General features: G+C 40.8%; 1 protein-coding gene across 1 annotated transcript in view; it reads left to right on the top strand.

Annotated features, from left to right (window-relative positions):
• Window positions 1-18308: 18308 nt before the first annotated feature.
• Window positions 18309-27320, top strand: part of CLNK (cytokine dependent hematopoietic cell linker) — a 54109-nt gene continuing 45097 nt past the window's right edge. Inside the window, exons 1-5 of the mRNA XM_074992095.1 lie at window positions 18309-18358; window positions 19283-19354; window positions 20281-20330; window positions 24640-24680; window positions 26670-26832. Of these exons, the coding sequence (XP_074848196.1) occupies window positions 18309-18358; window positions 19283-19354; window positions 20281-20330; window positions 24640-24680; window positions 26670-26832 (376 nt within the window). The remainder of the gene's footprint in view (window positions 18359-19282; window positions 19355-20280; window positions 20331-24639; window positions 24681-26669; window positions 26833-27320) is intronic.

The following is a 27320-nucleotide window of genomic DNA, read 5'->3' as shown; positions in this document are numbered from 1 at the left end:
AAAGCAAAAATAACTGTAATCACTAATAATAATAACAGAAACCTCTTTACGCCTTTTACTGATGATTATGTATAAATAGGGCCTCCATTTTTAAACAAAAGTATGCTTTTTATTTTCTTTTCCTATTTGTGTTTGATGTTAGTACTCTCACATTCTGGCTGCACTCTGTGGCTATGGCCACACAGTAATTTCAACAAAACAGCTGTTATTTAAAAACAATTTTGCTGTCATATACACTATGCACATGCTATTTCTAAATAAATTAAAAATAGCAGGTGCATGATTTCGAAATTGGTAAACCTCATTGCAGGAGGAATAGCATCTGTTTCAGAATAACTATTTCGAAATAGGTGCTGTTAAGACACAGGATAGTGCTTATTTCTAAATAAGCATTGGTCTGACCCAGTATGATCATTTTGTATATTCTAAAATGTAGACCAGGCCTAAGTCTGATTAAAAAATCAATCGGATTTAGGCACCTAAGTCAGCTTTAAAATGAATTAACCTCTTGAATAACTTGGGCCTTGCAATGCTGTATGGAGCCATACCTAAATAATTTTTAAAATCAGGGCTGAAACAGCATAAAATGCAATATTCCTGCCCACCTCTCTAAAAGAGATATTATCAATGTCCCACTAAATATTGACAGTCAGTCCTCCAGCACAAAGAGTGAAGGTAGAGCCTTTTATTTTTGATACTTCTAATTTAACATTGAAAAATTAAACATTTAAAAAGTTATAGGCTTCTTTGCTACATCAGTAGAAAGATCAAACAGACCTTCCAACCTTTGCAATTTACCTTTCAGCATCACAACACTCACGTAGAAATGTGGTCGATACACAGTTCCCACAACAGTACATTTTGCTTTTTTTTTTTTTTTTGTGGTTTCATTTGTAATGCAGTTGACCATTAGAAAACAAGGACACAGCTGAGAATTTGTAGCCAATATCTTCCCTATAGCACCCATCCAATGTTTCTTGTAAAAATGTATTTCAAATTAACAAAGAACCCTTAAAGTAGTACAAGCCTAAAACCTCTAGTGTCTGACAAACCAGCACTTTCTGTTTTAGATACAGCCCCAGCTGTGGCTTCTCCCTTTGCACTGCTCATAGGAGGGGCCCCTCTTAGACGAGAGAACCCTTATGTTTGAAAATGCAGGCCCTGATCCTGGCCTGCTCTCTCACTCCTTGCCCAGGCAAAACTCACAATGAATGAGAATCAGCACTTGCACACTAGGGGGATGGATGAAATGCTAACAACAGATTTGATTAAAGGCAGTTTTGACTGAACAGGGAGCTCAGACGCAGGCCACAATCTTTCATTCTAAATGTCACCCACCTTTAAGCAGTTTTAAAACCTGGGTTTTAAAGCTCCTAGTTTCCTATTGCTGTGAGAGCTGATCCTCTAGCACATCAAAGGCCAAGGATGCTGCAGCATCACCTGTCTTTGAATTATATACAGGGGTAATTCTCAGGAATCAGGAATGGGTTTTAAGTTGACTTTCAGCTAAGCTAAACATGATCTTACCCAAGTAGACTTAGAGCCTGTGTTTTAAACCATCAGGCTTCTCTATCTGCAGAGAGGAGTTTCAGCTCTTCAAAGACAGAGGTGCCACATGTGGGACTGGAGATGAAATTGGAAATACCAGCTTCAGCACACACTGGAGGTTTTAGGATCCACAGACTTCCACTTTACATCAAGTACAGAAAGATACAGATTTTAATCAATTAGAAACTATTGACAACTGTCATATGCAGTTTGGGTGGGAAATACAGCTACCCTTGAAATTGTTTTTAGAGAAATTAATGCATTACATTTTTGAAAACATGTACATTAACACAGGGTGTCAGCAAAAATTATGTTGCTGAAGAGCATCGCTAGTCCACCCTCCCAAGCAAGATAAATCACGCTGCCATAAGTGGCAGTGTGTGCAGCACTATTTTGATAAGCTAGCTTCTCCCACCAACACAGTTACCACCACTAGTTGAAGATGGTTTAATTAAGCCAACAAAAGATCTCTCTCCTGTTGGCATAGAACAGCTACATGACAGAACTACAGAAGCACAGCTGCATCGGTACAACTGCTCTGCAGTAAGCTCTCTAGTTTAGAAGTAACCTTACTATATGTTTGTAGATGCCCCAGCACAGTTACAACCATTGTAATATTTAAGTATCATGTCATCTAGCACTATGTATTCAGTAAAAAGGTCACTTAAAAATCAGCTCTTACCAACACTTTGCATACAGTGCTATCTCAGATGCAGCACTATTTCCCGAACCTTGGACAGGAAATAACCCTCTATACACCTTCTGTAACACAGTAGTAGCTCATTTACCTGGTGTTGTTCGGGTCCTTAACTCAATTAAGAATTGGGGTGTGGGGAATAAAAGGAAAATGTTATTTAAATGATTGTATTTTTCAAAAAGAGAGGTTTTTATGAAGTTAATTTTGACTTTGCATTTCTTTTAAAAGGGGACTGAGATGTTAGAGTTGAGGGGTGAGGAGGGGCTCAGGGCAGGAAGTTGGTGGGGGGGTGAGGAGGGTTCAGGGCAGGGGACTGAGGCAGGGATCAACAGAAGGCTGGAGGGGCTGAAGCCCCCACTAACCCCCCTCCTGAGAATTCCTAGCAGGGCTGCTTGTTGTTCTCCTTCCTGTCTTTGTCAGGGAGTGAGAGCAAAGTGTAGTCCATTTGCCACCTGAGCTCCCCAGCCAGAGTGCAGAATGTAGCAAACTGTGCACTTTCCTTTCACTCCCTGACAAGGGGAACTGCCAGCAATGTCCCTATATGAGCCTGGGGTAGGGCACTTCAGCACCCATCCCCTGAAAAAAAAGTGCCTGGGAGTGGGAAACTCAGGGCGGTGGCAGTCCCGGATGAAGGTGATAGGGTGCACCCCCAACCAGCCCTTTCACCTGTCTAGTGATTGTCTCTTTTCTGTTTGGTTTCATGAGATGCAATCACATTCCAGGCACATCTTAATTGCCTGGCACAACCAAACCCTTGCATTGCATTAAGTTATGATAAGACGAAGCCATATGCTGAAGTTGATGGTCCTTGCTCTTACTAGTTAGGAGGAGTTCTTGAGGAAACAGAAAAACACACAAATAGACAATTTCTCTCAGATTGAAGTAGATGGTAATCGGAGGGGAATGTTGGGACAAAATTTTGTCTTTTAGCCATTGGAGGAAGAGCGTTTGATGGAGTTCAGCACCTGCAGCAACTTCCAGAGGCAGGGCAGACTCAGGGCAGATTCACAGTGACACAGTGAACAGCAAGGCTGTAAAAACATAGGCTCAACCTGCAAGGATGACCAGAACGGCCTCTACGATGGATCTGTCCAGGATGCAGTGTGTGAGGCATAAGTGGTAGGGGAAAGACTTGCTCTGGATCTGTTAATTTGGGGGTCCCTGAGCTCACAGAATAAGAGACAAGACTTACCTTTAAAACAAAGAAATATATATTTTATTTTTTCTTTTCTCCTGGATTTTACCAATGGCTTTTTCTCCTCCATCTATCTATCTCAACATTTGACCCCTTCCTACATAGGAATGTACTTGGTCAATAACCTGCAATTTTTAAAAAAATGTTTTATATCAAAAATGACCTTAGTCTATCAAAAATGACATTTATGATTTATTAAAAAATTCTCCTATTTCGATAAGATACTTTCAGATTTCATGCATACATGCCCAACCTCTCCCTTTTTCAACAGCATCCCTGCCCATTCTCCAGTTCTCTGTAAATACACTGTAATGCAGACTATTTTTATTTTATAACTCACTGTCAAGGAAGCACTAAGACCATTACAAACTCACGATGAGTCTGTTCTTCCATTTCTTACTTCCTTCCCTTCTCCTGCAGCAATAGCCCTTCTTGCTAGTTGTCTGTGGTTTCCAACCTTATGTTTTGTTGCCTGGCCAGCCTGGAATTACTGTCAATTAAGCTGCACCACTGGACAAACATTCAAGAGTATCTCTGATTTGGCGATGGAGTAAAACATTTCATCTGAGAAGCTGTCAGTCCTTTTAACAAGGGCAAAATAATCTCTTTGAGAGCATTATCTGCTTGCCCTCTTTATTACTGTGCCCTATACCATAATAGAGAACTATGGAGTAAATATAATATTGTAATTAATTTATGTGGCTCCATTAACAATGTGAGGGTAGCTTATGAGGCTTATGAATGGCAGCAGAGCCCCAGGAGTGAAATGCAGCCACTCCAATGCCACAAATTAAAGTATGTTGAATTTCTGGTTAATTTTGAAAATTTTAATATAAAACATCATTTGTTAGGGTAGGGTTCTTCTGGAAGGGCATGAATGGGAAACAGGAGAAAATGATGGTGTTCTGACACTAAACTATGAGTTTATTTAACTTTGACATGGCATAGATGCAATTTCAGTGTTGATTGACAGACTGATTTCCCCTTCTGACATCAATTTTGATCTAACTCCCTGTCCAGTGTAACTGATATACAGCTAGTGTGACGTTAGCAGCCACTCGGGAGGAATGGTGAAAATAATTCCATTATATTCTTCTCTACAATCTCGGTGGCAGAACTGTGGCTGCTGAAAACTGGCAGAACTCCATTAAGGCTAATGGGGCTACAACAATTCAGAGGGGCATATTCTCAGCTCGTATGTCTGATATGCATACCCAAGTACACATACCTTTAAAACCACTCACCTTTCTTAACTGCAGCCCCATAACATCCATTGGCCCCGATACACTTTTACTAAAACTTAGGGGGAAAAAACAGATCCCTAAAGTTAGGCTTCTCAACCCAGACCCACAAAGGGACTCAGGTGCTGCAACACCTAACTTGTAGGCCCTATGCCACCTCATGAAATTCTCAGACCCTGGGTAGATGCCCAAACTCTCTAAATAATACTCAAAAGCTACGTCTACACGTGAATGCTACATCGAAATAGCTTATTTCGATGTCGCTACATCGAAATAAGCTATTTCGAAGAATAACATCTACACATCCTCCAGGGCTGGTGCCGTTGACGTTGGGCAGTACTACATCGAAATAGGCGCTGCAGGGGAGTGTCTACACACCAAAGCGGCCCACATCGAAATAAGGGTGCCAGGAACAGCTGCAGACAGGGTCACAGGGCGGACTCAACAGCAAGCCACTCCCTTAAAGGGCCCCTCCCAGACACACTTGCACTGAACAGCACAAGATCCACAGAGCCAGTATCGACGTGATAGTCCATAATAGCTTATTTTGGAATAATAACACCAGAATAAGCTGTTCCAGAATAATTCTGTAGTGTAGATATACTCTTAGTGTTATTTTAAAGTTGGTTTCATTTCATGGAGAGCCTACAAGTGCAAAATATGATAACATATGAATAGGTCACACTATGAAGTTAAACAGTCAACTGAATCAAGGCACAAAATACAGTAATCAGGATAAGGCAACAAGGAGAACAAATGCATCTTCTCCTTTCCTCCATTCTCAGTAATAAGCTGTATAGATCCTTTTATGGACCCCAAAGTTCTAGCTATAGCTAAGTATATCCTTGATGACATAACATTACAGCTCTGCGGCTAGACAATGTAGAAATAACTAGTTTTAAATGAAGGATTTGAGGATTTGAACAGGCCTTGGATAAGATCAGTAGAAGTTGCTTTATTGTCTTCAATGAACTTTTGCTCAGGCCCTTCAGGAAGGGAATTAGACTACAGATGAGCTATGACAGATTCTGAGATGAGACTAACCATCTAGCGGGTCTGTCCCACGAAAGCTCACCTAATAAACTATTTTGCTAGTCTTTAAAGTGCTACTTGAATGCTTTTTGTTTGATAGTGTGTAGACTAGCACGGCTTCCTCTCTGTTACTACTCATCTATTACCGCGTGGATCATGGTTCTTGTGGAACTGTTGGGATTTCCAAGCATTATGTTTCATGCTGAAGAGACTGAGAGTCTTTAAAACCCAGACTTTTTTGTGCCCAGTATTTTATGGGCCTACCTGGAGATGTGGACCCTCTGGTTAACATGAAAGAAAATGCTGGTTTCAGCTTCAGCAGAAGTTCACATAATTGGTATCACTGTTTCTAACCTCAGCAGAGAAGGTTTGGAGATAGTACTACACAGCTGACATGTAGATGTACCTCTGCTGGTACCATTTGGAGACACACAGGTCGGGGGGAAGGGAGGTGTAGCAAAGCCTTCGCTAGCAGTGCTGCATCTGCTAGAGCTTTGCTTGAGATAAGCAGAGAACTTGTGTAACCTGTATAACCAGTAAAACTCCTTTAAAGTACTCTTTCTCAACCCACAAGTAACCTTGAATTGACCATAAAGGACTGACCATGCAAAAACGCCCAGTACAAATAAATGTTGCTTCTTTTAGTCCCCCTCTTCTTTTTTATTTCGTCAGATTCTCTCATTTAGGGGAAGGGTTGACGCAAAGATTAGGGCACTAGCCTGGGCCTCAGAAGATCCAGATTTAATTCCCTGATCTGCACAAATTTCCTGTGTGTCCTCCAGTAAGTCATTAAGGGTATATCTATGCCACATTTTAAAACCCACACTGGGAGATCTAGCTAATCCCAGAGCTGGACTAACAGCTGGACTAACAGCTCTGGTTCATGGGGCCAGTGCTTGCAGTTCTAAAAACAGCTTCGTAGATGGTTTGGCTTTGGCTCTCAAGCCCTCCATTGTCCCTGATGTTCAGAGTTAAGGGCCAGCCTGAGCATGAACAGGTGTGCTGCTGTTTTGTAGCACCCTAGCACAAACTGCATGAGACAATCTACAGACCTGGGCTCTGAAACTCACTGCCCCAACTTTTGAACCTAAGTGTAGGCATGTCCTTAGTCTCTCTGTGCCTCACATCCCCATTTTATAAAATGAAGATGATATTGGTGTTGTGAGGATAAACACGTTAACAATTGTGAGGTGCTCAAAGGTTGCAATAAGAGGGGGAGGGGCTATAGCAATAGTTCAGGTTTTTAAAAAATTAAGTCAATTTTAATTCAAATTAATTAGATGCAAAAATGGGCCAGACCATCAGCTGGTGTATATTGGTACAGTTCCATTAAGACAGTGAAGCTTGCTTAGTCCACACCATTTTGGATATGCCATTTTCTCTTGGCGTTTTATTTGAATTTAAATTAAAATCATTTTAAAAAATTATACAACCTCTTCTCTCCAACAAGCATGTTCCAAATACAAAAGTTTGCCTTTCTCCTGTGCTGTGCTACAACACACAGTAGGAGTAGGAGCTACCTTCCAAAAATAATCCCGTCCTTGCATTTTATTACAAGCTAGAAATCAGCAAAGAAGTGCAGGCTCTGCTCTGAAGCCATGTATCAAAAATATGACTGTCTAAATCTACATTCCATGACATCATCATCAGAAAAATGTATGAGACTCTCTGCAAACTTGTGATATTTCAAGGCTTGCATTGCTGTCAGAAGGGGGAAAAAAAATTCCTCGGTTATAATTGGCATGCTGACAGCAAAAATTGTTTTACTGATGCACACGAATACAAATGAAAAGCCAGCAGCATGAGCCTGGATGGTTTTGTTAGAAGAAAACATCTCATTTGATTGAAAAAAAAAAGATCATGCACAAATTGCAAGAGAAGTATAAATCAGAATACGGTGGTTGTTGGAAAGCATCTCTGGGTTGATGATCAAGAGGAAAAAAGATGTCCGCCCATTATATCTACATTCCCACTCTCTCCCCTGTTCTATTAAAGAAGATAAGACAGCAAAAGTGTCTTCTTTCAGCTCTGTTCCTCTGCTAATGTAAACTAATAAAGCTTCACTTGTAAATCTAACAGAATCACATTTATTTGCATGAGCTGAAGGTCTGACCATTGTGTTTATTTTGCTGCATTTGGTTAATCCGGCTATCTCTCCAGGTCTGTGTTTTTCCCTTTTTTTTTTCTTTTTGCATGTTTCAGACGTATTTAGATAAAGATTTTCCACACCCCTAAGTGCTGTCTGAGAGGTGAGGTTTCAGTCTGTGTATGTAGTGCTGTGCTTTCTGTATCGCTTAGATAAACAATATGTTGCCATTTGGACAGTTTTGCCTTTCTTGTTAATGTTTGTCCTTAATGTGGCTTATTTGCCCATAACGGCCTAATCACTGCTATCGTGGCTTTATAAAAAGGGACTACAGTAATGTACAGTCAGAGTTCTTAACAATAGAACCCATATTGCAAGCTACAATGTTTGGAACCATTATTGTACAATACTGCCATATAAGGGAAATCATAGCATTCTGCAACACCTAGGAACCTGATCCAAAGCCCACTGAAGCCAATGGGAGTCTTTCTGTTGATCTCAGTAGGCTTCAGATCATCCCCTAGATTAGGGCTGACTGCGGCAGAGAGATGATGTGATTATAGCATTAGAGTGATTCTGCCAAAGCCATAAGGTTCTGAGCTTATCAGACATGAGGAGGATGTCTCTAGGTGGCTGAGGGGACTCACACTGAGCTTCAGGCTTGTGTAGTTAAAGTACTAGGCCATCTCTCCAACCAGGCTGTCCCATATGTGTTTACTCAACACTGCAGCATATGCTTAATATGCCCTCCTAAAAACTGTTTGGCTAGCAGTCTGGAAAATGCCAGTGTAGTCATATGCTAAATGTAATTGCAGAAAAAAAGGAACACACAGAGATCAACCAAAAGAAAGTAAACTTGCTTGTGTGGAGCCAGCCAGCTTCCTTGCCAGTTTTGTTTCCCAGTCTAGTGTACTAATGCTAGACCACAGTTCTGCAGAGATAAAGGTAGGACTTGGCAAAACCACCTAACATCAATGTACATCCCATATACACCACCCTGAAGCTATATAAGTTATGCTGGTTCACTGTGAACATTTGCAGGACATTAATTACCTTCAGAAATGGTCATTTTTTGTTTGTGGTTCTGGGCTCAAGGGGAGTCACAGAGGCTGGATCTAGCTTGTGGAAATCATTCCCTCTGTGGCATTCGTTCCCTCAAGAGATAGGAACAACTTCACCACTTTCATACCAAAATCATTTAAATTTCTCTCAATGAGCTCTTCACGTAAGGTCTGACTACACTGCAGCTCAGGTAGGTATAGCCAAACAAGCTTTAATAGACCAAGCTCAGGTAGTGAAGCCATGAAGCCGTGGCAGAGTGGGCTTCAGGGAAAGACTGCCTATAACCTAGGGTAATTATTCAGAGGCTAGTTTGTGCTGCCACAGATTCCCTGACCTGGTACTCGAGCAAGCTAAATTAAAGTAGCCACAGATAAACAATAGACATATCAAAAGTCTGCCATCTTTTCAAATTTACTTCTGTAAGCAGTGGGATAGATAATGAAAGAAACTGGTATTGTTAGTACTACTTTAACACTTGGGAGGTACTCAGCGGGTCATAATAATACCTAGACAAATGCCAAAATTTTCAGACTTGGAAGCCTCTAAGCCCACAAGTTGATGTAAATTATGAACTTTAGGTATCTATGTTTCAAGATTCTAGATTAAATAACAAGATCTTTATGCATGAATGTCTTTATAAATAAACTAATAAAGATGGTTGCCTCCTGTTGGTAGAGTGTTTCACAACCTCACTTGATTGATGGTTAGAAACCATCTTCCAATTTCCAGATTGAATTTATTCATAGTTAGTTTATACCTATTATTCTTGTGCCAACATTCTCCTTTAGCTTAAATAGCTCTTCAACCTCTCTGGTATCTACCCCCTAATGTATTTATAATGAGCGGTTGTATCCCACCTTAGCCTTCTTTTTATTAAATTAAATAAGCCATGCTCTTTCGCTCCCCTTTCATATGATAGGCCCTTCATTACCCTAATATCCATCTTCTCTGCCCTACTCCAGTTTAAATTCATCTCTTTTAAGTGTGGGTGACCAGAATCATACCCATCATTCCAAGTGAGATCCTACCAGTGTTTGTAAAAAGGTATTAATACTTCTCTTTCTTTCTCTGCTGGAAATGCCTTGCCTAATGCATCCTAGGATCACATTTACCTTTTTCTCAGCCATGTTACATTGGTGCCTCATAGTTTATCCTATGACTGATCCACACACCCAGGTCTTTCTCCTCTTCTGTCACTTCCAACAGGTAAGACCTCAGCTTATAGCAGAAATTATTGTTATTAGATCCTATGTGTATAGATGTGCACTTTGTACTACTGAATTTCATCCCATTTCTGTGACTCCAGATCTTCCTGTCTAATGTTCTGATCCTCCTCTGTATTGACAATCCTTCCCAACTAATATAATCAGCAAGTTTCACACTACTTTTTTGTGTCCAGATCTATTGAATAAGATTGGCACAGGATTGATCCTTGAGGAATCCCACTAGAGAATCTCTCTCCATTTCAATAGACTACCTTTCTATTGCTTTCTCTCCTTGCCCTAATACTTCTTCTGCCTTACTGGGCTGATCCCCATCTTCTGTAATTTAATTATGTGACATCATGTCAGATGTCCTACTGTGAATTAACTAGGTTAGATCCATCACATTTCCTTGATCTATTTTCTCAAAGAAGGAAATCAATCCATCACTATAATTTGCTGTTAAACTCAGGTTACATTGCATCCCCTTTACATTTTCCTTTATGAATTTAGTAATTCTTTATTTTAAACTTTGTTCTAAAACCTTCTACATTAAGAGGACAGACTATCAGGTCTGTAATTGGCTAGATCACTTTTTTTCTTTCTTAAATGCAGCTATTTCTCCTGGAATATGGTGCTTGGGAGAATTCTCTCTTTCTGGAAAAGGATTACAGGAAGGTCCAGTAGCTTGTTTGTGGCTGTGACCAGAAAGCAGAGCTGCAGGATGGGTGTTAACTCCTGTAGTGGGACTCTAAAGTGGAGAGGATCCCCAAGTTCAGGTGTGTGAGGACCAGAGAATTAGACAGAAGCCCTGGAAGGGTGGAAGGCTAGTTTAAGTAGTACTTAGACTCCAGCATGGTGAAGCCTGGGTTCAATACCCTAACAAGAGGGAAGCATAGAAGTCAAGCCAGAAGGGTGAAAAGACCATTTGTTTAGAGCCAAGCCACAAAGAAGTGAAGGACTCTGACAAACCTAAAGCCCAGAAGAGGGCTGAACTGTTGTGTGACAGAAGACTGAGGCACAGAAGATTATTGAGAGAGTTCAGGGAAGAGATTAGATGGAAGTGATCACTGAGGCCAATCAAGTGACCATCAGAGGCTGTGCAAAAGGCACAGCCCCCTGCAATGCAGAGTTCAGGCATGAGGGAGGCACCCTCGTGATGAGGACATGCATTAACAATATTATAAATGGGTCACAGGACAACAACATTGAACAAAATTCAGGCCTGACACAGAAACTGGACAATTACATTGATTTCAGTGGCACTGGACAGGGCTGAATTTGGTCCCCTTTTTTTTAATGGTAGTTGTGTCTTTTGGCTACATTCCCTTCCTAATCGTCCCTCGTCTTTCTCTGATACACAAGCAAAGATTTTGCTTCTAACTAGTTGAGCAGCATAGTCTGGCGGATTCACTGCCGTGGTGTTCTCACACATCTTTGGCTCCATCGATGATGATAACCAGAAGGATGCTTGTTTGTGTGTGTGTTAAGTGTTTATGCTCAATGAGGTGGGCCCAATGCTGCAGCAGAGATCTCCCAAAGACCACAGATCAGGTAAGGATTGAAGGCACAGACAAGATTTATTGTCACGCAAGGTACAAATAACAGTCGTCAAGTATAGTATACTGTACTGATAAACTGTACATATGTACCTGCTTCAGTGGACTGCCACAGCCAGTGGGAATTCCACTGCCCCCTAGGTCAGACAAAGATGGTCCCCCCAAGACATCACATTATATGCAGGTACAAAGAAAGCACACCTCACTGCTGACATTGTCAGGTTACCACCAATCACCCTGTATCTCATCATTTAAATCATCTCTTATCCCTCATGCTGTTATTTTAGATCCCTTCCTGAACCTGGGTCTGTATCTGTAAGGAGTTGGTACCAAGGTCTTTTTTAATGACCTGGTGGTGATTTCAACTTATGAACTATACCAATTATTGTTCTGCACCTGGACCAATTACCAATTAGTGTTTTGTACTCTCAGCCCTGTCTGAGCCAAGTTCTGTTAGCAGAGGCCTGCCTCTTGCTCACAGCTTAGCTTTGTTTTTAGCCATGTTTTGTCCATTGTTGCTAGGTCTCAGGCCTCAAACCAGGCCTGTACTGTATGGGCTTAGGCCTTCATCTTACTAGAGGCAGAAAACCTGCCAAGTATGTAGGTGCAATAGCCGTGCCTTATTTTGTGTCTCTCCTCATCCTTCTGCAGAATTCATGATTTATGGTGAGTTTAGTGGCGCTCCACTCCAGAGAGTGTGTGTATCACAGTTAATAAGTATTTCTATTTCTCCTCACGGTTCTCCTAAGCTCCATTCTCTTTGCTATGCCTATAACAGAACTGTTATTGTAGTTCAGAAAACGCTTGGCACAAACACAGTTATAGGAGTAATAACGTCCCAAACCACCAACCTGCATATTTTTTCACACATATTTAGTTACCTTTCAGGTCTAAGGTTCATGCGACTCCTCACAAAAAGGGTTCAGTGCACAAGCCACTGATTCAAACTTTGCTGGCAATAACAACGCCAAGTATTTGAGTACATTTGTATAGGTTATTGGTTTTCAAAGGAGGACTTGGACTGAGGGCATGATATAAATTGTTGATCATAAACCAGAACACTGAATAAAATTAATGGAGAAATTTGGCACTGCCCTTCACTGAGTATAATGAATCCCTGTGCATATGGAGCTGGGCAAGCAAGAGGCAAACCCAACCTGGCACTCCATGAGAGAGCACAGACTGCCCCACCGAAAGACATGGCAGAGCACGCAATGCACAGGCTCCCCTCCTGAGATACTGTCCCACCTAGTGCTTTCCCTGAGGAAGTAGTGCAATGCTCTGTATGCATGCGGGTTAGAGTTCACAGTTTGGCTTCACCTGCCCAGAAACACTCCCTTGCTGGCTGAACAAGGTTGGTCTGTGCTGACATAAGAGGTCTGAAAGGGAAACTGACGCTTCCTGATACTGCCAAATACCAAATTCCATCCAAGAGTTTCAAAGTGCAGCAGTAGGTGGACCGTCATGTCCGACGGTGACATCTTGAGCTTGCACAGGCTCATCGGTTGTGGACTCATATGTGGCTGAGGAGTCCAAGCTTTGAACAGCATGGGCATTCACAGTGGGGCAAGGGAATTGTCCTGGCTCTGTTGGTGCAGCTGCTGCTGTTGCTTTCTTCCTCTCACAAGCATCAATGAGGCAGACGTGTCACTACTCTTCAGAGTTGTCATACGCATGTCGTACGAGAGCACACCAGGCTGTTCGGTCTTTTGCATGCTGCTCTAGCTGATCTGGTTTTAAATCAGCATGAGCAATGTTGGCTTTCACGCAGTCTTTATACCTCTTGCGAGGCCTACCTTGATTCCTTTGCCCTGGGAGAGTTCACTGTAGAGGAGTTGCTTAGGGATTCTTGACTCCTCCATTCGTATGACATGCCCTGTCCAGTGAAGCTGGGCTTTCAGAATCATGGCTTCGATGCTCATGGTTCCTGCTCTGTCCAGGACTTCCAGGTTTGCAACTCTGTCCTGCATCAAATGAGCAGTATTGACCTCAGGCTGCATGTGTGAAAGCCCTCCAGCAGTTTTATATGTTTTCTGTGCAGTACTGTATTACTTTCAGCATAATAAATATAATATAATCTGTGTTTAGCAGCAGCAGCAGAGGTTTGGGTTTTGTAAAGGGCTAGTTGCAATAACTATGTGGAAATAAAAAGAAAGACTAAGTAAAATATTTCCTTCTCTTCCAGAGTGACAAAATGCTTAGTGTTTGAAATATGCCTAATCAGAGCTCTGTGCTTTTCTCAGCCATAGTGATTTTTTAATTTTTTTTATCCATTGCCAAATAGCCAGATTTGGATTAGCCCCAGCAGTACCAGAGCAGAAGATTAGGATATAATATAGATAATATGTATGTAGTGCATATCTTAATTATCAGTTTTGAATACCTGTATTGTCAGAGGACTAGAGGAGCAGGAGTCATACTACATATAGGAGAGGATTTGTTTTCCTTAACAGAAGCAGCTTTAATTTCATCTAATCTTTTGTGTTCTGAGTGTAAAAATAGTGCTTGTATTTTTTACAGATGGTTAATGCTATTCTGTACCAGAATATTTTCTGGAAAAATGCTGAGAAAATATCCCTATTTGGCACTTCTGAAATTTTCATTTAACCAACACAGAGATTAATTTTAGTTGTATTTATGTTCCTGTGGGGTTATTTGATTAGATCTGGGGGTACTCGGTGAGGCTTTTTATTTATGTTAGTCCTTTTAAAATGTTATCAACAACATCCATGCTACATCTGTGCTTCAAAAAGAGATGCATAAGTCTGCATCAACTGGCTCAAGCTTGTGCTAAGAGATTAAAGAGAGCAGTGGAAACATTTGGGCTTGATCTGCAATGAAACAAAGGGGAAGGCAGGGAACAGTCTTGGATTCCAGGCTCCAGCCACAGCCCAACTCTGTACGTGGCCATTTTAGCAATTGAGCTGTATTTTTGTTATTCTTTCAGTGTAGGCGTACCCAACATACTTTTATGGTAGAGTAGAAACAATTTAAATAAATACATTCCAATTACCATTTTATTTTTTTTCACAAAGATTAGTAACATAAATCTGCTAAACAAGTGTTAATGAGAGAAGCTGTTCCAAATGTTTATTTGACTTTTTGTTTTTTAAGACACTTTTTTAAAAAGGAGATAATATGTTAATATTAATCAGTCTTGATATCAACATTTCCCGTTAGCTAAAAACAAAACAGAGCTCTGTATGGATGCTGGAACCCCCATGGAACCATGTGCAGTTTGATTACCTCAGTGTTTTAACAGTACTATATTTGTTTACCTGAACATCAGTTTTATTCAGTATTCTCTACTATTCACATCAAATAAAATATTGTCTTCTGTATATTTTTTCCCCTGAGCATCCTATTACTGATCTACTAGGGGAAAGGGGCTTTTTTGATTTAAAAATAATACAGGCACCAATTAAGCAAAGTGCTTAATTACCTGGGGTGATATTTTTCAAAAGCACGTAAGTGACTTAGGAACCTAAGTCTCATTTACAGAAAGGAGTTCGTTACCCACACCCACATTTTCAGAAGTGTTAAGATGCCTAGTTCATTTACGTAGACACCTGAATACCTTGGCTGTGCACCTAAGGATCTATGTAGCTCACCAGCGAGTATACATGAGAAAACACATGAGTTATTAGACCCTCAAGCTATAGCACTGAATCCTTTTAGTTCTGAAGATCCCTCATTCAGGTGTCAGTGAGTTAACCAAGATGGCAGTCATCACATCTATCTCACTTTTGAAACAGAGATTTAGGTGTGTTTGAAAATGTTACCTATGACTAACTTTAAACATGTCCCATTTACTTAAGCACTGCTGATTTCAGCTTTGCTTGATCAGGGCCATAAAACCTGTGTCTGATGCTTCTGCTGACCAGAATGTGAGTACTCAGCTATAGTGTTTGAGGGGGAAAAAAAAACGGTATTATCAGGAAAGGAAATGAGCAGCACAGTGCTCACTAAACCACAGTCTAGCAAAATTGACCTTATGAGTTCTAAACACGTTCAAGTTTTAATCACATTGCTGTGTGCACCATCTGTAACATTTTTAACCACAGTTCAGAAACTAAGCTAATTATTTTATTAGTGTCTTAATAGTCAAATTAGTTAATAATTGTCCTGGTAAATACTTGAGTTGAACATAATTTTGAGTTAGGAGTGGGATAAGGAGCCCTGAGCTATGAAACAGGAGCCTTTGTCTAGCACCATTGTTCAGCTGTGAAGTTAGAGAGACTTTTTCCCTGCAGAAATAATGACCTAGTGTTTCTTTGCAGACATTGTTTCTGTCAAGAGACCTGATCCTGCTGGCATTACTCACATGAGTATTTTTCATCCCATAATAAGACCCACTGATTTTTCGGGGAGAGTGTCTCTACATAATGAACTGGTTCCCATAGTCTAACTATGTTCCATCTTCCACTCTTTTCTTGCTGACTTACTTCTGTATCAACCTTACCTTGTGCACATCTTACCTGTTGGAGTATCTGTCCATTTTCTCTTGTCCTTTATTTAGATGGTAAACTCCTTGAACAGAAATCACTTTTTAATATATTTGTGTCTAGCCCATTGGGGCCCTGGCCTGCAATTGGGGTGCCTACTTACTACTACACTATAAATAATAATTGGTCAACCAACTCAAAAGTGCTTGTGAACATTTTGGAAGAGGCTATAAATATTATTGATAGGAATAATTGTTGCATTATCAGTGAAAATTAACAAGCTAATGAAAAAAGAAAATATCCAGTATTTGACTCCTCTAAAGTGCTGTAGTTGAGTGTGAAAATACTGAGTGGGGTACAATTTTCCTTTGAGTCACTGTTCACATGCAGGACAAATTTACGGAGGGTGAGGAACTGGGAGACAGGTCGGGAAATGAATATGAATCTCTTCTACTCTTTTGGGCTATGCTTTCTTTCTGTTATTGCTTAGGACCATATTCTAATAGCCTCACTCATGGTGAATTGTACTTTATGCTTGCTGTAGTACTATTGAAGTCAATGGAACTGTGTGCATTGAGATACCCCTGGATTTCAGTAAATGTACCAGAATATGGCCTTTAGTATCATGATTCCTGGCAAATTCCAGATTTTGGAACAGAAACTTTTATGTATCCATTTCATCATGAATTAATCGTTATCTATTATAATAAAATCCATCATGCTGAATTCACCTGGCATTAGTGTAAATGTCAAATGTATTTCTGTAGGTGTTTCATCACAGTTTGTCAGCAATTAAACATTAGTCAAAGGACTCTTAAAATGAATGCTACCTTACATTGCTTCCACCTTAATATCTTTGATGGCCATAAATAATGTAACTTGAATCATGAATTGGAATGTGCATCATGGTACTTTGTGTCAATGAAGAGCATTGTCACAAATGTGGAATTAAGACTTCAGAACATGCTTTCACTAGAGAATGAATTCATTGGTGGCAAAGGCTGGAAAATGGTATCATTAGCTTAAAGGCCACATACTTCCTTCTGCAACAAAGGTGAATGGATGCTAAGTGGCATGGAAAATGCTCCATCGTTCAAAAGGAGGGAGCAGTGCCTCTGTAGCACAAATCAGAGACCACAACAAAGCCCTGCATAGGAAGGCTGCTTTGTTGGGCTCTGTGGATCTGCTTTGAGCAAGCCAGAAATTGAGCTCAGGAAACCAGGCTCATGAGGGAATTTTCCCCCTGGAAGTGGACGGGGACTATGCAGACAGCTAATTGTAAGACTCCATTCCTGCAAATATGTAAGTGCATGATTGACTTTAAGCCTGGGAGCAGTCCTATGGCTTTTCAAATTCAATTTGTCAAGCATTTGCAGGATTTAGTCAGAGATCAGTAATAGTTTTCCTGGATTTACTGTCTCCTAAAAGAAACCCCATTCTAAAGGGGCCTCAGGAGCAAGTGTAAATGGACAGAGTATAGCAGGGCACAAGAGCAGTGAAACCAGTAATGGGGGCAGGAGCTTCAAGCGTATGCCCTACTGCTCAGCAAGGCTGTGGCGACACTGGCCCTCCCTTTCGGAAGGGGCATGCAAATGTGGCAGATCAGAAATGCAAACAAGGCACAGATTTAAATATCTCATGCCTCACTTGCATACTCACATGGGGTCTCAATTCCAGAAGAGCTGATTTCAAAAGCCAAAACAGGAAGAAGGATGCTTTCAACAGCAGGGTTTCCTTTTGAATGAACCCCGTATTCCAAAAGGGAGGGACTGTAGTTACAGCCCAGCTACAACTACACTTGCATTCCTCTTTCAAAAGAGGAATGCAAATGAGGGAAATTGAAAATGCTAATGAGGCATTGATTTACATATCTTGTGGTTCATTTGCATAATCCCTTTTCAGAAGAGATTCTTTCAAAAGAAAAAAAGGAGTGTACGTGGTCTCTTTCAAAAATCAACCCCATCTTCAAAAGAACACTTCTTCCTGAAACAAAATAGGAAGAAAGGATTCTTTTGAAGATGGGGTTTATTTTTGAAAGAGCCCCATCTACACAGCGTTTTTTCTTTCAAAAGAATCTCTTCTGAAAAGGGATTATGCAAATGAAGCATGAGATATGTAAATCAGTTTCTCATTTGCATTTTCAATTTCCCTCATTTGCAAAGAGGAATGCAAGTGTAGATGTAGCCCCCAAGTGTATCACTGTCCATAACAGGGGTCTACAACCTGCAGCTCTGTAGCCGCATGCGGCTCTTCAGGGACTTCTTTGTGGCTCCCAACATTATGACTGCAAGGTAAAAAAAAACCCTCTTGATTATTTTCTATAAACAGTGAATGTCTAAAATGTCAACAATGAACAATTCATATCTAAATAGAAAACAATATGTGATCTCGAAACGATGGATAACTCCCCTTTTAATATGTGCTTTGAAGCTCTTAAATTACTGAGGTTTTTTACTGAATTTGAAAAAAATGCCTCTTCTTGATATTTTGGTTGCTGACTCCTGGTCCATAAGAACAGCCTCCCAAGGTCAAACCAGTGATCCACCTAGCCCAGTACCCAGTGTCAGCTGTTTCAGAGGGAGTGAACAGAACAGGCAATGATGAGTGATTTTGCAGTCACAGCTTCTTGCATGGAGTTGCAGCTGGATAACTATAGGTTTTGGTAACTCAATTGCCTTTCCCTTCCAAAACAAGTTAGTGAATCCCCACCCTAACAGTTTTGAACATTGGCCTGCTAAACCCAGCACTGTGAGTTCAATCCTTGAGGGGGGCCATTTAGGGGGTCGGGAGCAAAAAAGGTTTTTAAAAAAATCTGTCAGGGATGGGGATAGGGCCTGCTGTGAGGGCAAGGGGCTGGATTGGATAACCTCTGAAGGTCACTTCCAGCTCTATGAGATAGGTATATCTCCATATATTTTTTGTGTTATTTTAAATGGTATCACTTGGAGTTGGAATTTGGAGTTTCCTGTCATTCAAGGGTTTTTCTCCCTGTCTTTTTGCACAGGAGGCAATTTGGTTCAAAATTGTTCAAAACAAGAATCAGCAAAGCCAAATCCTCCCAATACTGGGGGTGGAAGAAGAAATGTAATGTAATCTATCTATACATATGATGTCCCAGATTTGAAGAACTGCTAAGATATATGAACCTAATTTTGCTCCTATTAAAGCTTGCTTCCAACTTACTGCTATTTTCTAATAATTTTCTACTGAACTAGATTCAACAGGAAAATTATAGTTGAACAAGCAACGATCCTGAAAAACAGAAAGTTAACTTTGCCCTTGTATAGGTAAGTGAATTTATTATTCTAAAGCACTGATAAGTAATCATAAGAATTGTATTCTTGATGTATAGCTGCTTTAAGCATTGGCCACCTAAAAGTTAGATGAATCCAGTGTGGTTTGAAGAGCACTCACTAAACAGGAAACCACTGAACTACATTTTTTGTTCGATAGCCACTATGAGAGATAAGACAAAAAAGAACAGATGATATAGTATAACTCTAAAGTACAGGGGCGGAGTTTGGAGCCCAAAGGTTTAGAACTGACATTTTGCTAGCCCTGAGTATTTCCTAGGGTAGCTATTCCGATATTAGGGTGATGAGGTGGGCATAAATTTATTCCTAATTGTGACTACATCTATTTTCCTAGTCTTTAACAGTTGATAGGTGCTCACATACAGCAGTGATAGACAAGTACTGGGACAGGTAAGGAGATCTGAGGTACAAAGGGTATGGAGGGATAATGGTGACAGTCAGTATGAAAGAGGAGATCTTTGCACAGGATTATGTGTGCTCACATCTTGGTGAGTTCCACAGTTACCAAAAAAAAAAACAGTCAAGTAGCACTTTAAAGACTAACACAGTAATTTATTGGGTGAGCTTTCGTGGGACAGACCCACCTCTTCACACCATAGCCAGACCAGAACAGACTCAATATTTAAGGCACAGAGAACCAAAAACAGTAATCAAGAAGGACAAATCAGAAAAAAATGATCAAGGTGAGCAAATCAGAGAGTAGAAGGGTAGAAGGGGGGAGAAGGTCAAGAATTAGAAGTATGCAAGCGAGCCCCTTGTTACTAGTTACCAAGAAAGTTTTTCACTTAATGATTAGCAGTTCCTCATCCTATAATGTAATGCTAATCCTTCAAGTGTGAGGTTTTGATATATTTGCTTATATTCAAGTGAGTGAATTTGTTCTCTTTTACTTCTTTTAGATCTTGGCCAAACATAAATGCAGCAAGTAAACTGGAGTTACACCAGAGAGGTAAAATACTATGTTACCATTTCTACCACATTTCCTCTCAATAGTATTTTTCATTCTGGTTTCTTGTTATCATGCTTTTTACCCTTTAGCAATAGTGTGGGTTATGCAAAGAATATAGAATCAGAACCTGGATATGCTGATGTATTGTAAGAAATATTCACAATTCAGGTATCAACTAATGAAGGGAGCCAATAACAAGCATACAAGAAGAACACTGATTTTGTGACCTTCTGCATTTAAAACAACAAACATTGAATTGTTAATCAAGTGGCTTGTTGCTTCTAAAAACAATGAGAAGGAAGAATGTATAAAGGTTTTTGATAAAGTGCCTTTTTGTCTATATCTATCTTACCCCTTTAGGCTCAAGTTCCGTAATTAGGTCGGCCAGCATGGACCTCTGTTCCTGTGCCAAGGCCTTCTGATTTGATTTAAATTATCAAAATGGTTGATCACTTCTAAAGCAATTGGAAGTTTGCAAAAAAAATCCATTATAATTTAGAAAAAAGTAAACGTCTTCTATTTATGAGGTCCTGATCCAAATTATAAGGTGTTCTCCAGCCCTGGGTCGGTAAAGTATTTAAGCACATGTTTAGCATTAACATATACTTAAGTAACATTGATTATATAGGTAACAGTTTGGCCTCACTGTAATCAGTGGGGAAAACTCCCACCAACATGCATGGGCCCAGGATTTCACCCCACGACTTTAATGGAACATCCTTTATGTAAAGACTGTATGTCAATGCTTTGTTGACTCTAACGATCTATTAGCCAAACGTGTGCTGGATGTAAAGCCAGTACCCTACGTTTATTGTACATCAGCATCTTGCTGTGTGTGTTGCACATTGACACACAAAGGACTGTTTGCTAAACTGAGTACATCTGCCCTCCCCTTACCTTTTACCTCAAAAGAGCATCACAGGGCTTTTTTAATAGAGAATGTTCCAGGGTATGCAAACCTCACGCTAGGTCCAAACGGGTGAAAGAGCAGTGCTGGGTAGAAGTGCAGCTTAGAAGGAATGCAGGCAATTCCATAGAGGGCTGACAAGGCAGGGAGAAAGACCTACCCTGGAAGTTCCCAAGAAGGGGTGCTACAGCAGCTCCATGGGAGAAGAGGAGCCTACCTGCTGGGCTCAGGCAAGCTAAAGAAGCCATTTGTATTTTATTTTTACCTTTTGCTACAGACGACACCACTTGGACCATAGAGACGTGGGTAAGAAGTAGCCCAAGTGCTTTTGGTAGTTAAACTTTGGTAACTGTCATGGAGCATAAGCTCCCCTAACAGCCTGCAATCTTAAGAAGGAAGTGACCTGCTCCCAACCACTAGCTGATGTTTCCAACAAGCACCAACTATCACAGAGCAAAATAGGTTTTATGGTGAAAAGAATCCACTCCAATAAATTATAACCAACTTGTCTCATGGTCTGGGGGAGGTGTTCTCTTTCAAGCCACTTCCATGGAGACATGTGGCCACTTTAGAGCTAAACCTCACTACTGCTGGCATGGAACTAGCATCTTCCTGTCCAGTGCTTGAATTGAACCAAGATCATTGTTGAGGCTCCTGCATGTTCTCATTAGAGCCTAAAACAGAGTTGCCAAAATGCATGAGATGGGCATTTTTCATGGATTTTCCAGACAAACTAGCAACTGGCTTGAAAAGTTTCCAGACCAGTTTTGTATATCAAAGGGGCTTGGCTGTTCATTTAAACAACCTCCTGTCTGATGTCACTTTTAAAAGCATCGTGAAATCACTGATCTTTCAAAGATCTTTTTGCATCAACATTCCTTGGTTCAGATTCAGACCTTGTGAACTCCTATGTTATTTAATGAGATCACAGAATCAAAGTTGTCCCTGCTTTCTCATTTAAAGGCAACGTTGATGTGGTACTAATGTGCAATATGGTAATCCATGGTTACGGTCCACACCATTTTAAACTCAACCAGTGGGTAATACCCCTTAGGGAAGATCACCAGGAGCTGACCAAAGGGACGAAGAAAATCTCATGCCACCAATTCCTGCAATCCTTTACCTTTCAACTGTTCTCTGTCAACCTTTTGGAATACACACTCACAATTATATGAGCTTATTATTATCATTGATACACATTTACTCTTCGGTTGCATATAGATTCAGCCCAGCTGATGGCAGCACGATGCAAATGAAGACTCAAGAAATTACAAATGGCCAATTATTTGCATATTTGTCTTACTCATTTGCATATTCACTGCAGAAAACAAGTCATGTAGACATTGTTCTGCTGGCAAAATCCCCCTTTGTCGGCAGCCCCTTATGCCTGATTTTTTTCCAGGCAAAAGGGGCTACCAACAAAAGGGGGCAGAACCACATCTACAGTGCTTGTTTTCTGCTGCAAATATGAAAATGACTCATGCAAATATATGAACGAACAGCCATTTGCAGTTTCATGAGCCTTCATTTGCATCATGCTGCCGACAGCCAGACTGAATCTAGATGCAGCCGCAGAGCAAATGTAATGGAGCTGCAAAAATGTCTTCACTTTGAATAAGGTGAGAAATGCTGAGTCTACAACAATACGAACTCTTTGGTTTCTAATGAAAATAACAGTGAAAAGAAGTAAATTAGATTGTCGACACTTTGGCACACAGACTGTCTGCTATGTGTGCTTGTGCAACACGAGCACATAGTCTGATCTGACTGACACCTGAGGATATGTGCACAATACAAATAAATAAATGAACACCATTCTGTGAAGTGTTGTGTACCTCCAATTCCCGTGCACCTTCCCGTATTTTACAAGATTGGGACCCAGTGCACGTTGTGTTGGTTATGTTATATTACTGTATAAAGTCTGTTATAAAGTTTGTCACAACTTTAGAAAAGGTATTTAGATGAAGGTCCAGCATGATCACCTGCCCCCTTTACTGGCAGGTTTGCACTACTCAGGCAGCACAAAGGAGCTGAACAAATAATCAGAAACCTGAGGGTTAGCCTTACATAAATGGAATCCCTAGAGAGAGCCACACTGCTGGTGCTGTTCTATGTGACCATGCTCACAACCCTTTGTCAGAAGAGGTTTTCCCAGAAGAAAGGTGCTTAGGCTGGTTGCCTCTGAGCTCCAGAGATCCCTGGCTCATAGATGCATAGACATTAAGGCCAGCAGGGACCATCATATCATCAAGTTGGACCTCCTGCAAGTTACAGGCTATAGAACCTGACCTGCTTTACTATCCGAATGGCTTGGGGCTCTAGGCATACATGTATACATTTATGTTATTGCAGCACTGTATTGCTCTAATTTATGCTGCAAATGAGGCCACCTCCACCAGGTCATGTTTGAACTGGTTATAGTAGAGAATATGGCCAATAATGTGGATCTGAAAGACTCATTTCCTGTCATGTGGAGGGTGTTTAACTGGGAACTGAAGGAATATAGAGTCATGTTTATAATTTGTAACAGAAAACAAAACAACAAAACTTTAAAGCACCGTTTGGTTTTCCTCATTATGTCAGTTGGCCCTGAATCACCTCTCTTACACGCATGTAAATCAGGATTCACTCCAGTGAAGTGAATAGAGTTAGTGGAGCTACAATAGAAAATTGGTGTAAGTCAGGCTCATAGTTTGCAGAAGTCTGCTACCCTTCCCTTAAGGATGACTTTTAAACAGAGATCACAGTATTACAGGTACTGTACAAATGAACATTTAATGCCATCTGCTGGGCCATACAAAACTGTGCAATATTTTGTTGCTGGGATTATATACTACCTCTAATTTACAGAGGAAAAATGACACATAAAAGGATGTGGGGTGGGATTTTTTGTGTTTTTTGTTTTTTGTGTTATGGTCACTGTTAGCTAGAATGAGCACAAGGCTCTACGTAACACAATACATATCAAATGGGAGCATGCATGTGTAACAAGCTGTGGGCAAAAATCAAAGCTGCTATTGACTTCTTTGATTATGTTGTCCCTTTCCAGTCATGTGGGTGGGAGACTGGCTGCTCAAAACTTTGAAACTCCAGCTACACATGAGGGGTAGGCTATTCCAGCTGTCATGAGGTCAAACCAGGACTCCAGTCCTAGATGCAATACCTTGTTTTTCCCCAGACTTCTTGTGTGACCTTGCACAAGTCATTCTCTTTATGACCCCTTGTCCCAGGTAATGGGAATTATGCCAGCATTTTTCAGTATGTGAGCAACGTAAATATTTTCGGCATATTATATATAGTAACTAAGTTCTGTTCCCTTCAAAAAAAGTACTAAAATAACATATCACTCTTCTGTGTGAAACATATAATACTTCCTGTAATCTTTTTGACTACTTTATTTAGAAGACAGGAGCAGACATATTCCTGGAAAAACATCTAACTTTGTAAGTATTTTTCCTACCTTTCTAAAAATTTGCTTTATTTTCCCATAGACTTGAAATTTAGGATTATTATCTACTATAATGCTGTTTCGTGAAGACCATCCTTTCTGCCTGAGTGCATGTAATGTAGAGTGGGATTTTGAAAAGTGCTCAGTGTTGGCATAACTCTACTCCTGTTGGAATCAATGAGAGCTTTACATTGACTTCACTGGGAGCAGGATTGGGCCGATGATTGTTTTTGAAAATACCATGAATGGGATTCATTTATTGTATATACCTATGTTCTGTTTGAACTACAGTATCTTTGTATCAGTGGGACCAACAGACACTGTGAGCCCTGGGGCAAGGTGAGCAGGGCACATGGTTCCATGCCCTGGAAGAGGTGGAGCCAAAGTAGAAGAGGCAGAGCCTATGGCAGTCAGCCCTCAGTGCTGCTCGAACCGCAGCACTGCCTCCCTCCCTCAGCCATGGCATTGCCCCTCTTCCCCATGGTATTTAAAAGGGGCCTGGAGGTCCCAGAATCTGTCTCTGCCAAAGTAGCAGTTGCAAAAACTAGAACTCTGGGCCCTGTGCAATGGCCCTCTTTTGCCTCCCACTGTCAGCAGCCTGCTTTGTATTTAGAATAAGTCTCAGAGAGGTATCCATGTTAGTCTGTATCTGCACAAACAAGGAGGAGTTCTGTGGAACTTTAAAAACTAACAGATGTATTTGGGTATTAGTTTTCCTCGGTAAAAAGCTATTTGTAAGATGCATTTGATGAAGTGGTTTTTACCCACAAAAGGTTATGCCCAAATACATCTGTTAGTCTTTCAGGTGCTACAGGACTCCTCAATGCATTTAGGTTGTATTGTATTCAGTATCAAATCTACAGAGTATAAGATGCATCTGTTAAAATGGAAAATGGTTATTTCCAGATAGGCTATTAACTTCTGAAGCAGGGTTACAGGGGCAGACTACTCAGCAGCCAATTACGTATCTTTGCCCTGGTTCCATTTTACTTGTGTATCTCAAAAATCACTCTGAAGTCAATAGAAGTTGGAGTAAACAAGAATTACGAGACCAAACCAAGCTGGATAATTGGTACCCAAATAGTGCCAACACAGGAGCTCAGCAAATAAAAGCACAGCAGTGAACTTTCATTCAAATCTGAAAGTTGTTCTCATTTATACCATTCAGTAATATTCACCACCCTCTCTTGCTTACTTGGACACAGACGATGTGCTAGTCCAAGCACTGAGCACTCCAATAATGGAATATTTATTAACCAAAAGTGACTTTTGATTATTATCTTTTTATTTTAAAATTTGCAATTTGTTGTGAGCTGGTTAATTACATAAATCACTGATATCCAGATTCACAGAGTCCAAGGCCAGAGATGTTCTGCCATTAAGCTAACCCTTCTGTGACAATACTAGTTCTATTCCTGAGTTTGATGATTTATGTAAGTGAATAGAATAGCACAAATGAGATATTGAAAACATTACTCTGAAATGTAAAAACATTTAAATGTGCTTGGCTGGTGAAGTTACACGCTGTGTAACATTTTCAAAAGTCTCTAAGTGACTTAGGAGCCAGATGTCCATTTCCTATGTGATTTTCAAAGGCACCACTGATACTCAGGAAAAAACTTCTAACTGCTATTTGTGCCTTTGAAATCTCCCGATTAGGAGCCTGAATCCCATTAACTTTCAAATTAAAGTCAGTTTCACGTGTGTAAGCAGCCTTAGTTAAATTCTAAACTGCAGCCAGAAGCTCTCCTGCACCATTGTAACGTCTAGTCTTTCATCTTTATCCCTTCAGCAGCTGAACAAAACTCCCAGTTCATAGTCTGGAAGGATGAAATGGCATGAGTCAGCCCAAGTCTATCAAAGCCAGTTAGTCACAGAACTCACCAAAGCCATTCAACTCAACGGTATCCACTTTGACCAGGCCTGAAGTTAGCCTTTCATCTGTGGGTTCACTGTGTTACCTGAATTTCTTTCTTTTGCCTAGAACAAACATTTTGCAAAAGTGGGCGAGGAAGAGTCACAACACTCACGCTTCATACCCAATGAAGAGCAGTATCGCTATGATACTGTAAATACATCCATCTTGGAGGCAAGACAATCTTCGACAATTCTGCCTGCCAAGCCTATGAAAGAACCAGAGTATGCAGGTACTTTATTTCTGTACTAAAAGAGAACTGAGTCCTTGGGCTAAGTGAGGAAAGCAAGGACCAGACTGTGCTCAGTTTGATTAGACGAGCGTGTCCAACAGGCGGCCCATGGGCCAGAATCTGATCCATGCAGCCTTTTTATCCGGCTTGTGGGGCTGGCTGCCACGACGGCACCAGCTTCCATGGGGCCGGCTCCCACAGGGGCACCAGCTGCCATAGAGCTTGGGGCAAGGGGCCAGAAGTAGAGCCCCAGCAGCTGGAGTTGTGAGCCGCCGCTGGCCTGGGGGTGGAGCCCCAGCTGGGGCATGTGGCTGGCAGCAAAGCAGTTTGAGGAGGCGAGGTAGGTTAAGCCTGGAGGTGGGCAGGGGACACTTTGGGACTGTGGGGGGTTTAAAGCTGGGGGTAGTTTGGGGTTCTGGGGGGTCTAAACCTGGAGGGAGGTTTGGGCTGACAGAGGTTTTAACCCTTGGGGGATGGTTTGAATTATT

The sequence above is a fragment of the Carettochelys insculpta genome, chromosome 4 (assembly GCF_033958435.1).
Source record: "Carettochelys insculpta isolate YL-2023 chromosome 4, ASM3395843v1, whole genome shotgun sequence".
Classification (NCBI taxonomy): Eukaryota; Metazoa; Chordata; order Testudines; family Carettochelyidae; genus Carettochelys; species Carettochelys insculpta.
The sequence above is the reverse complement of the archived record's forward strand: the minus strand, read 5'-3'. Positions and strand labels throughout refer to the sequence as shown.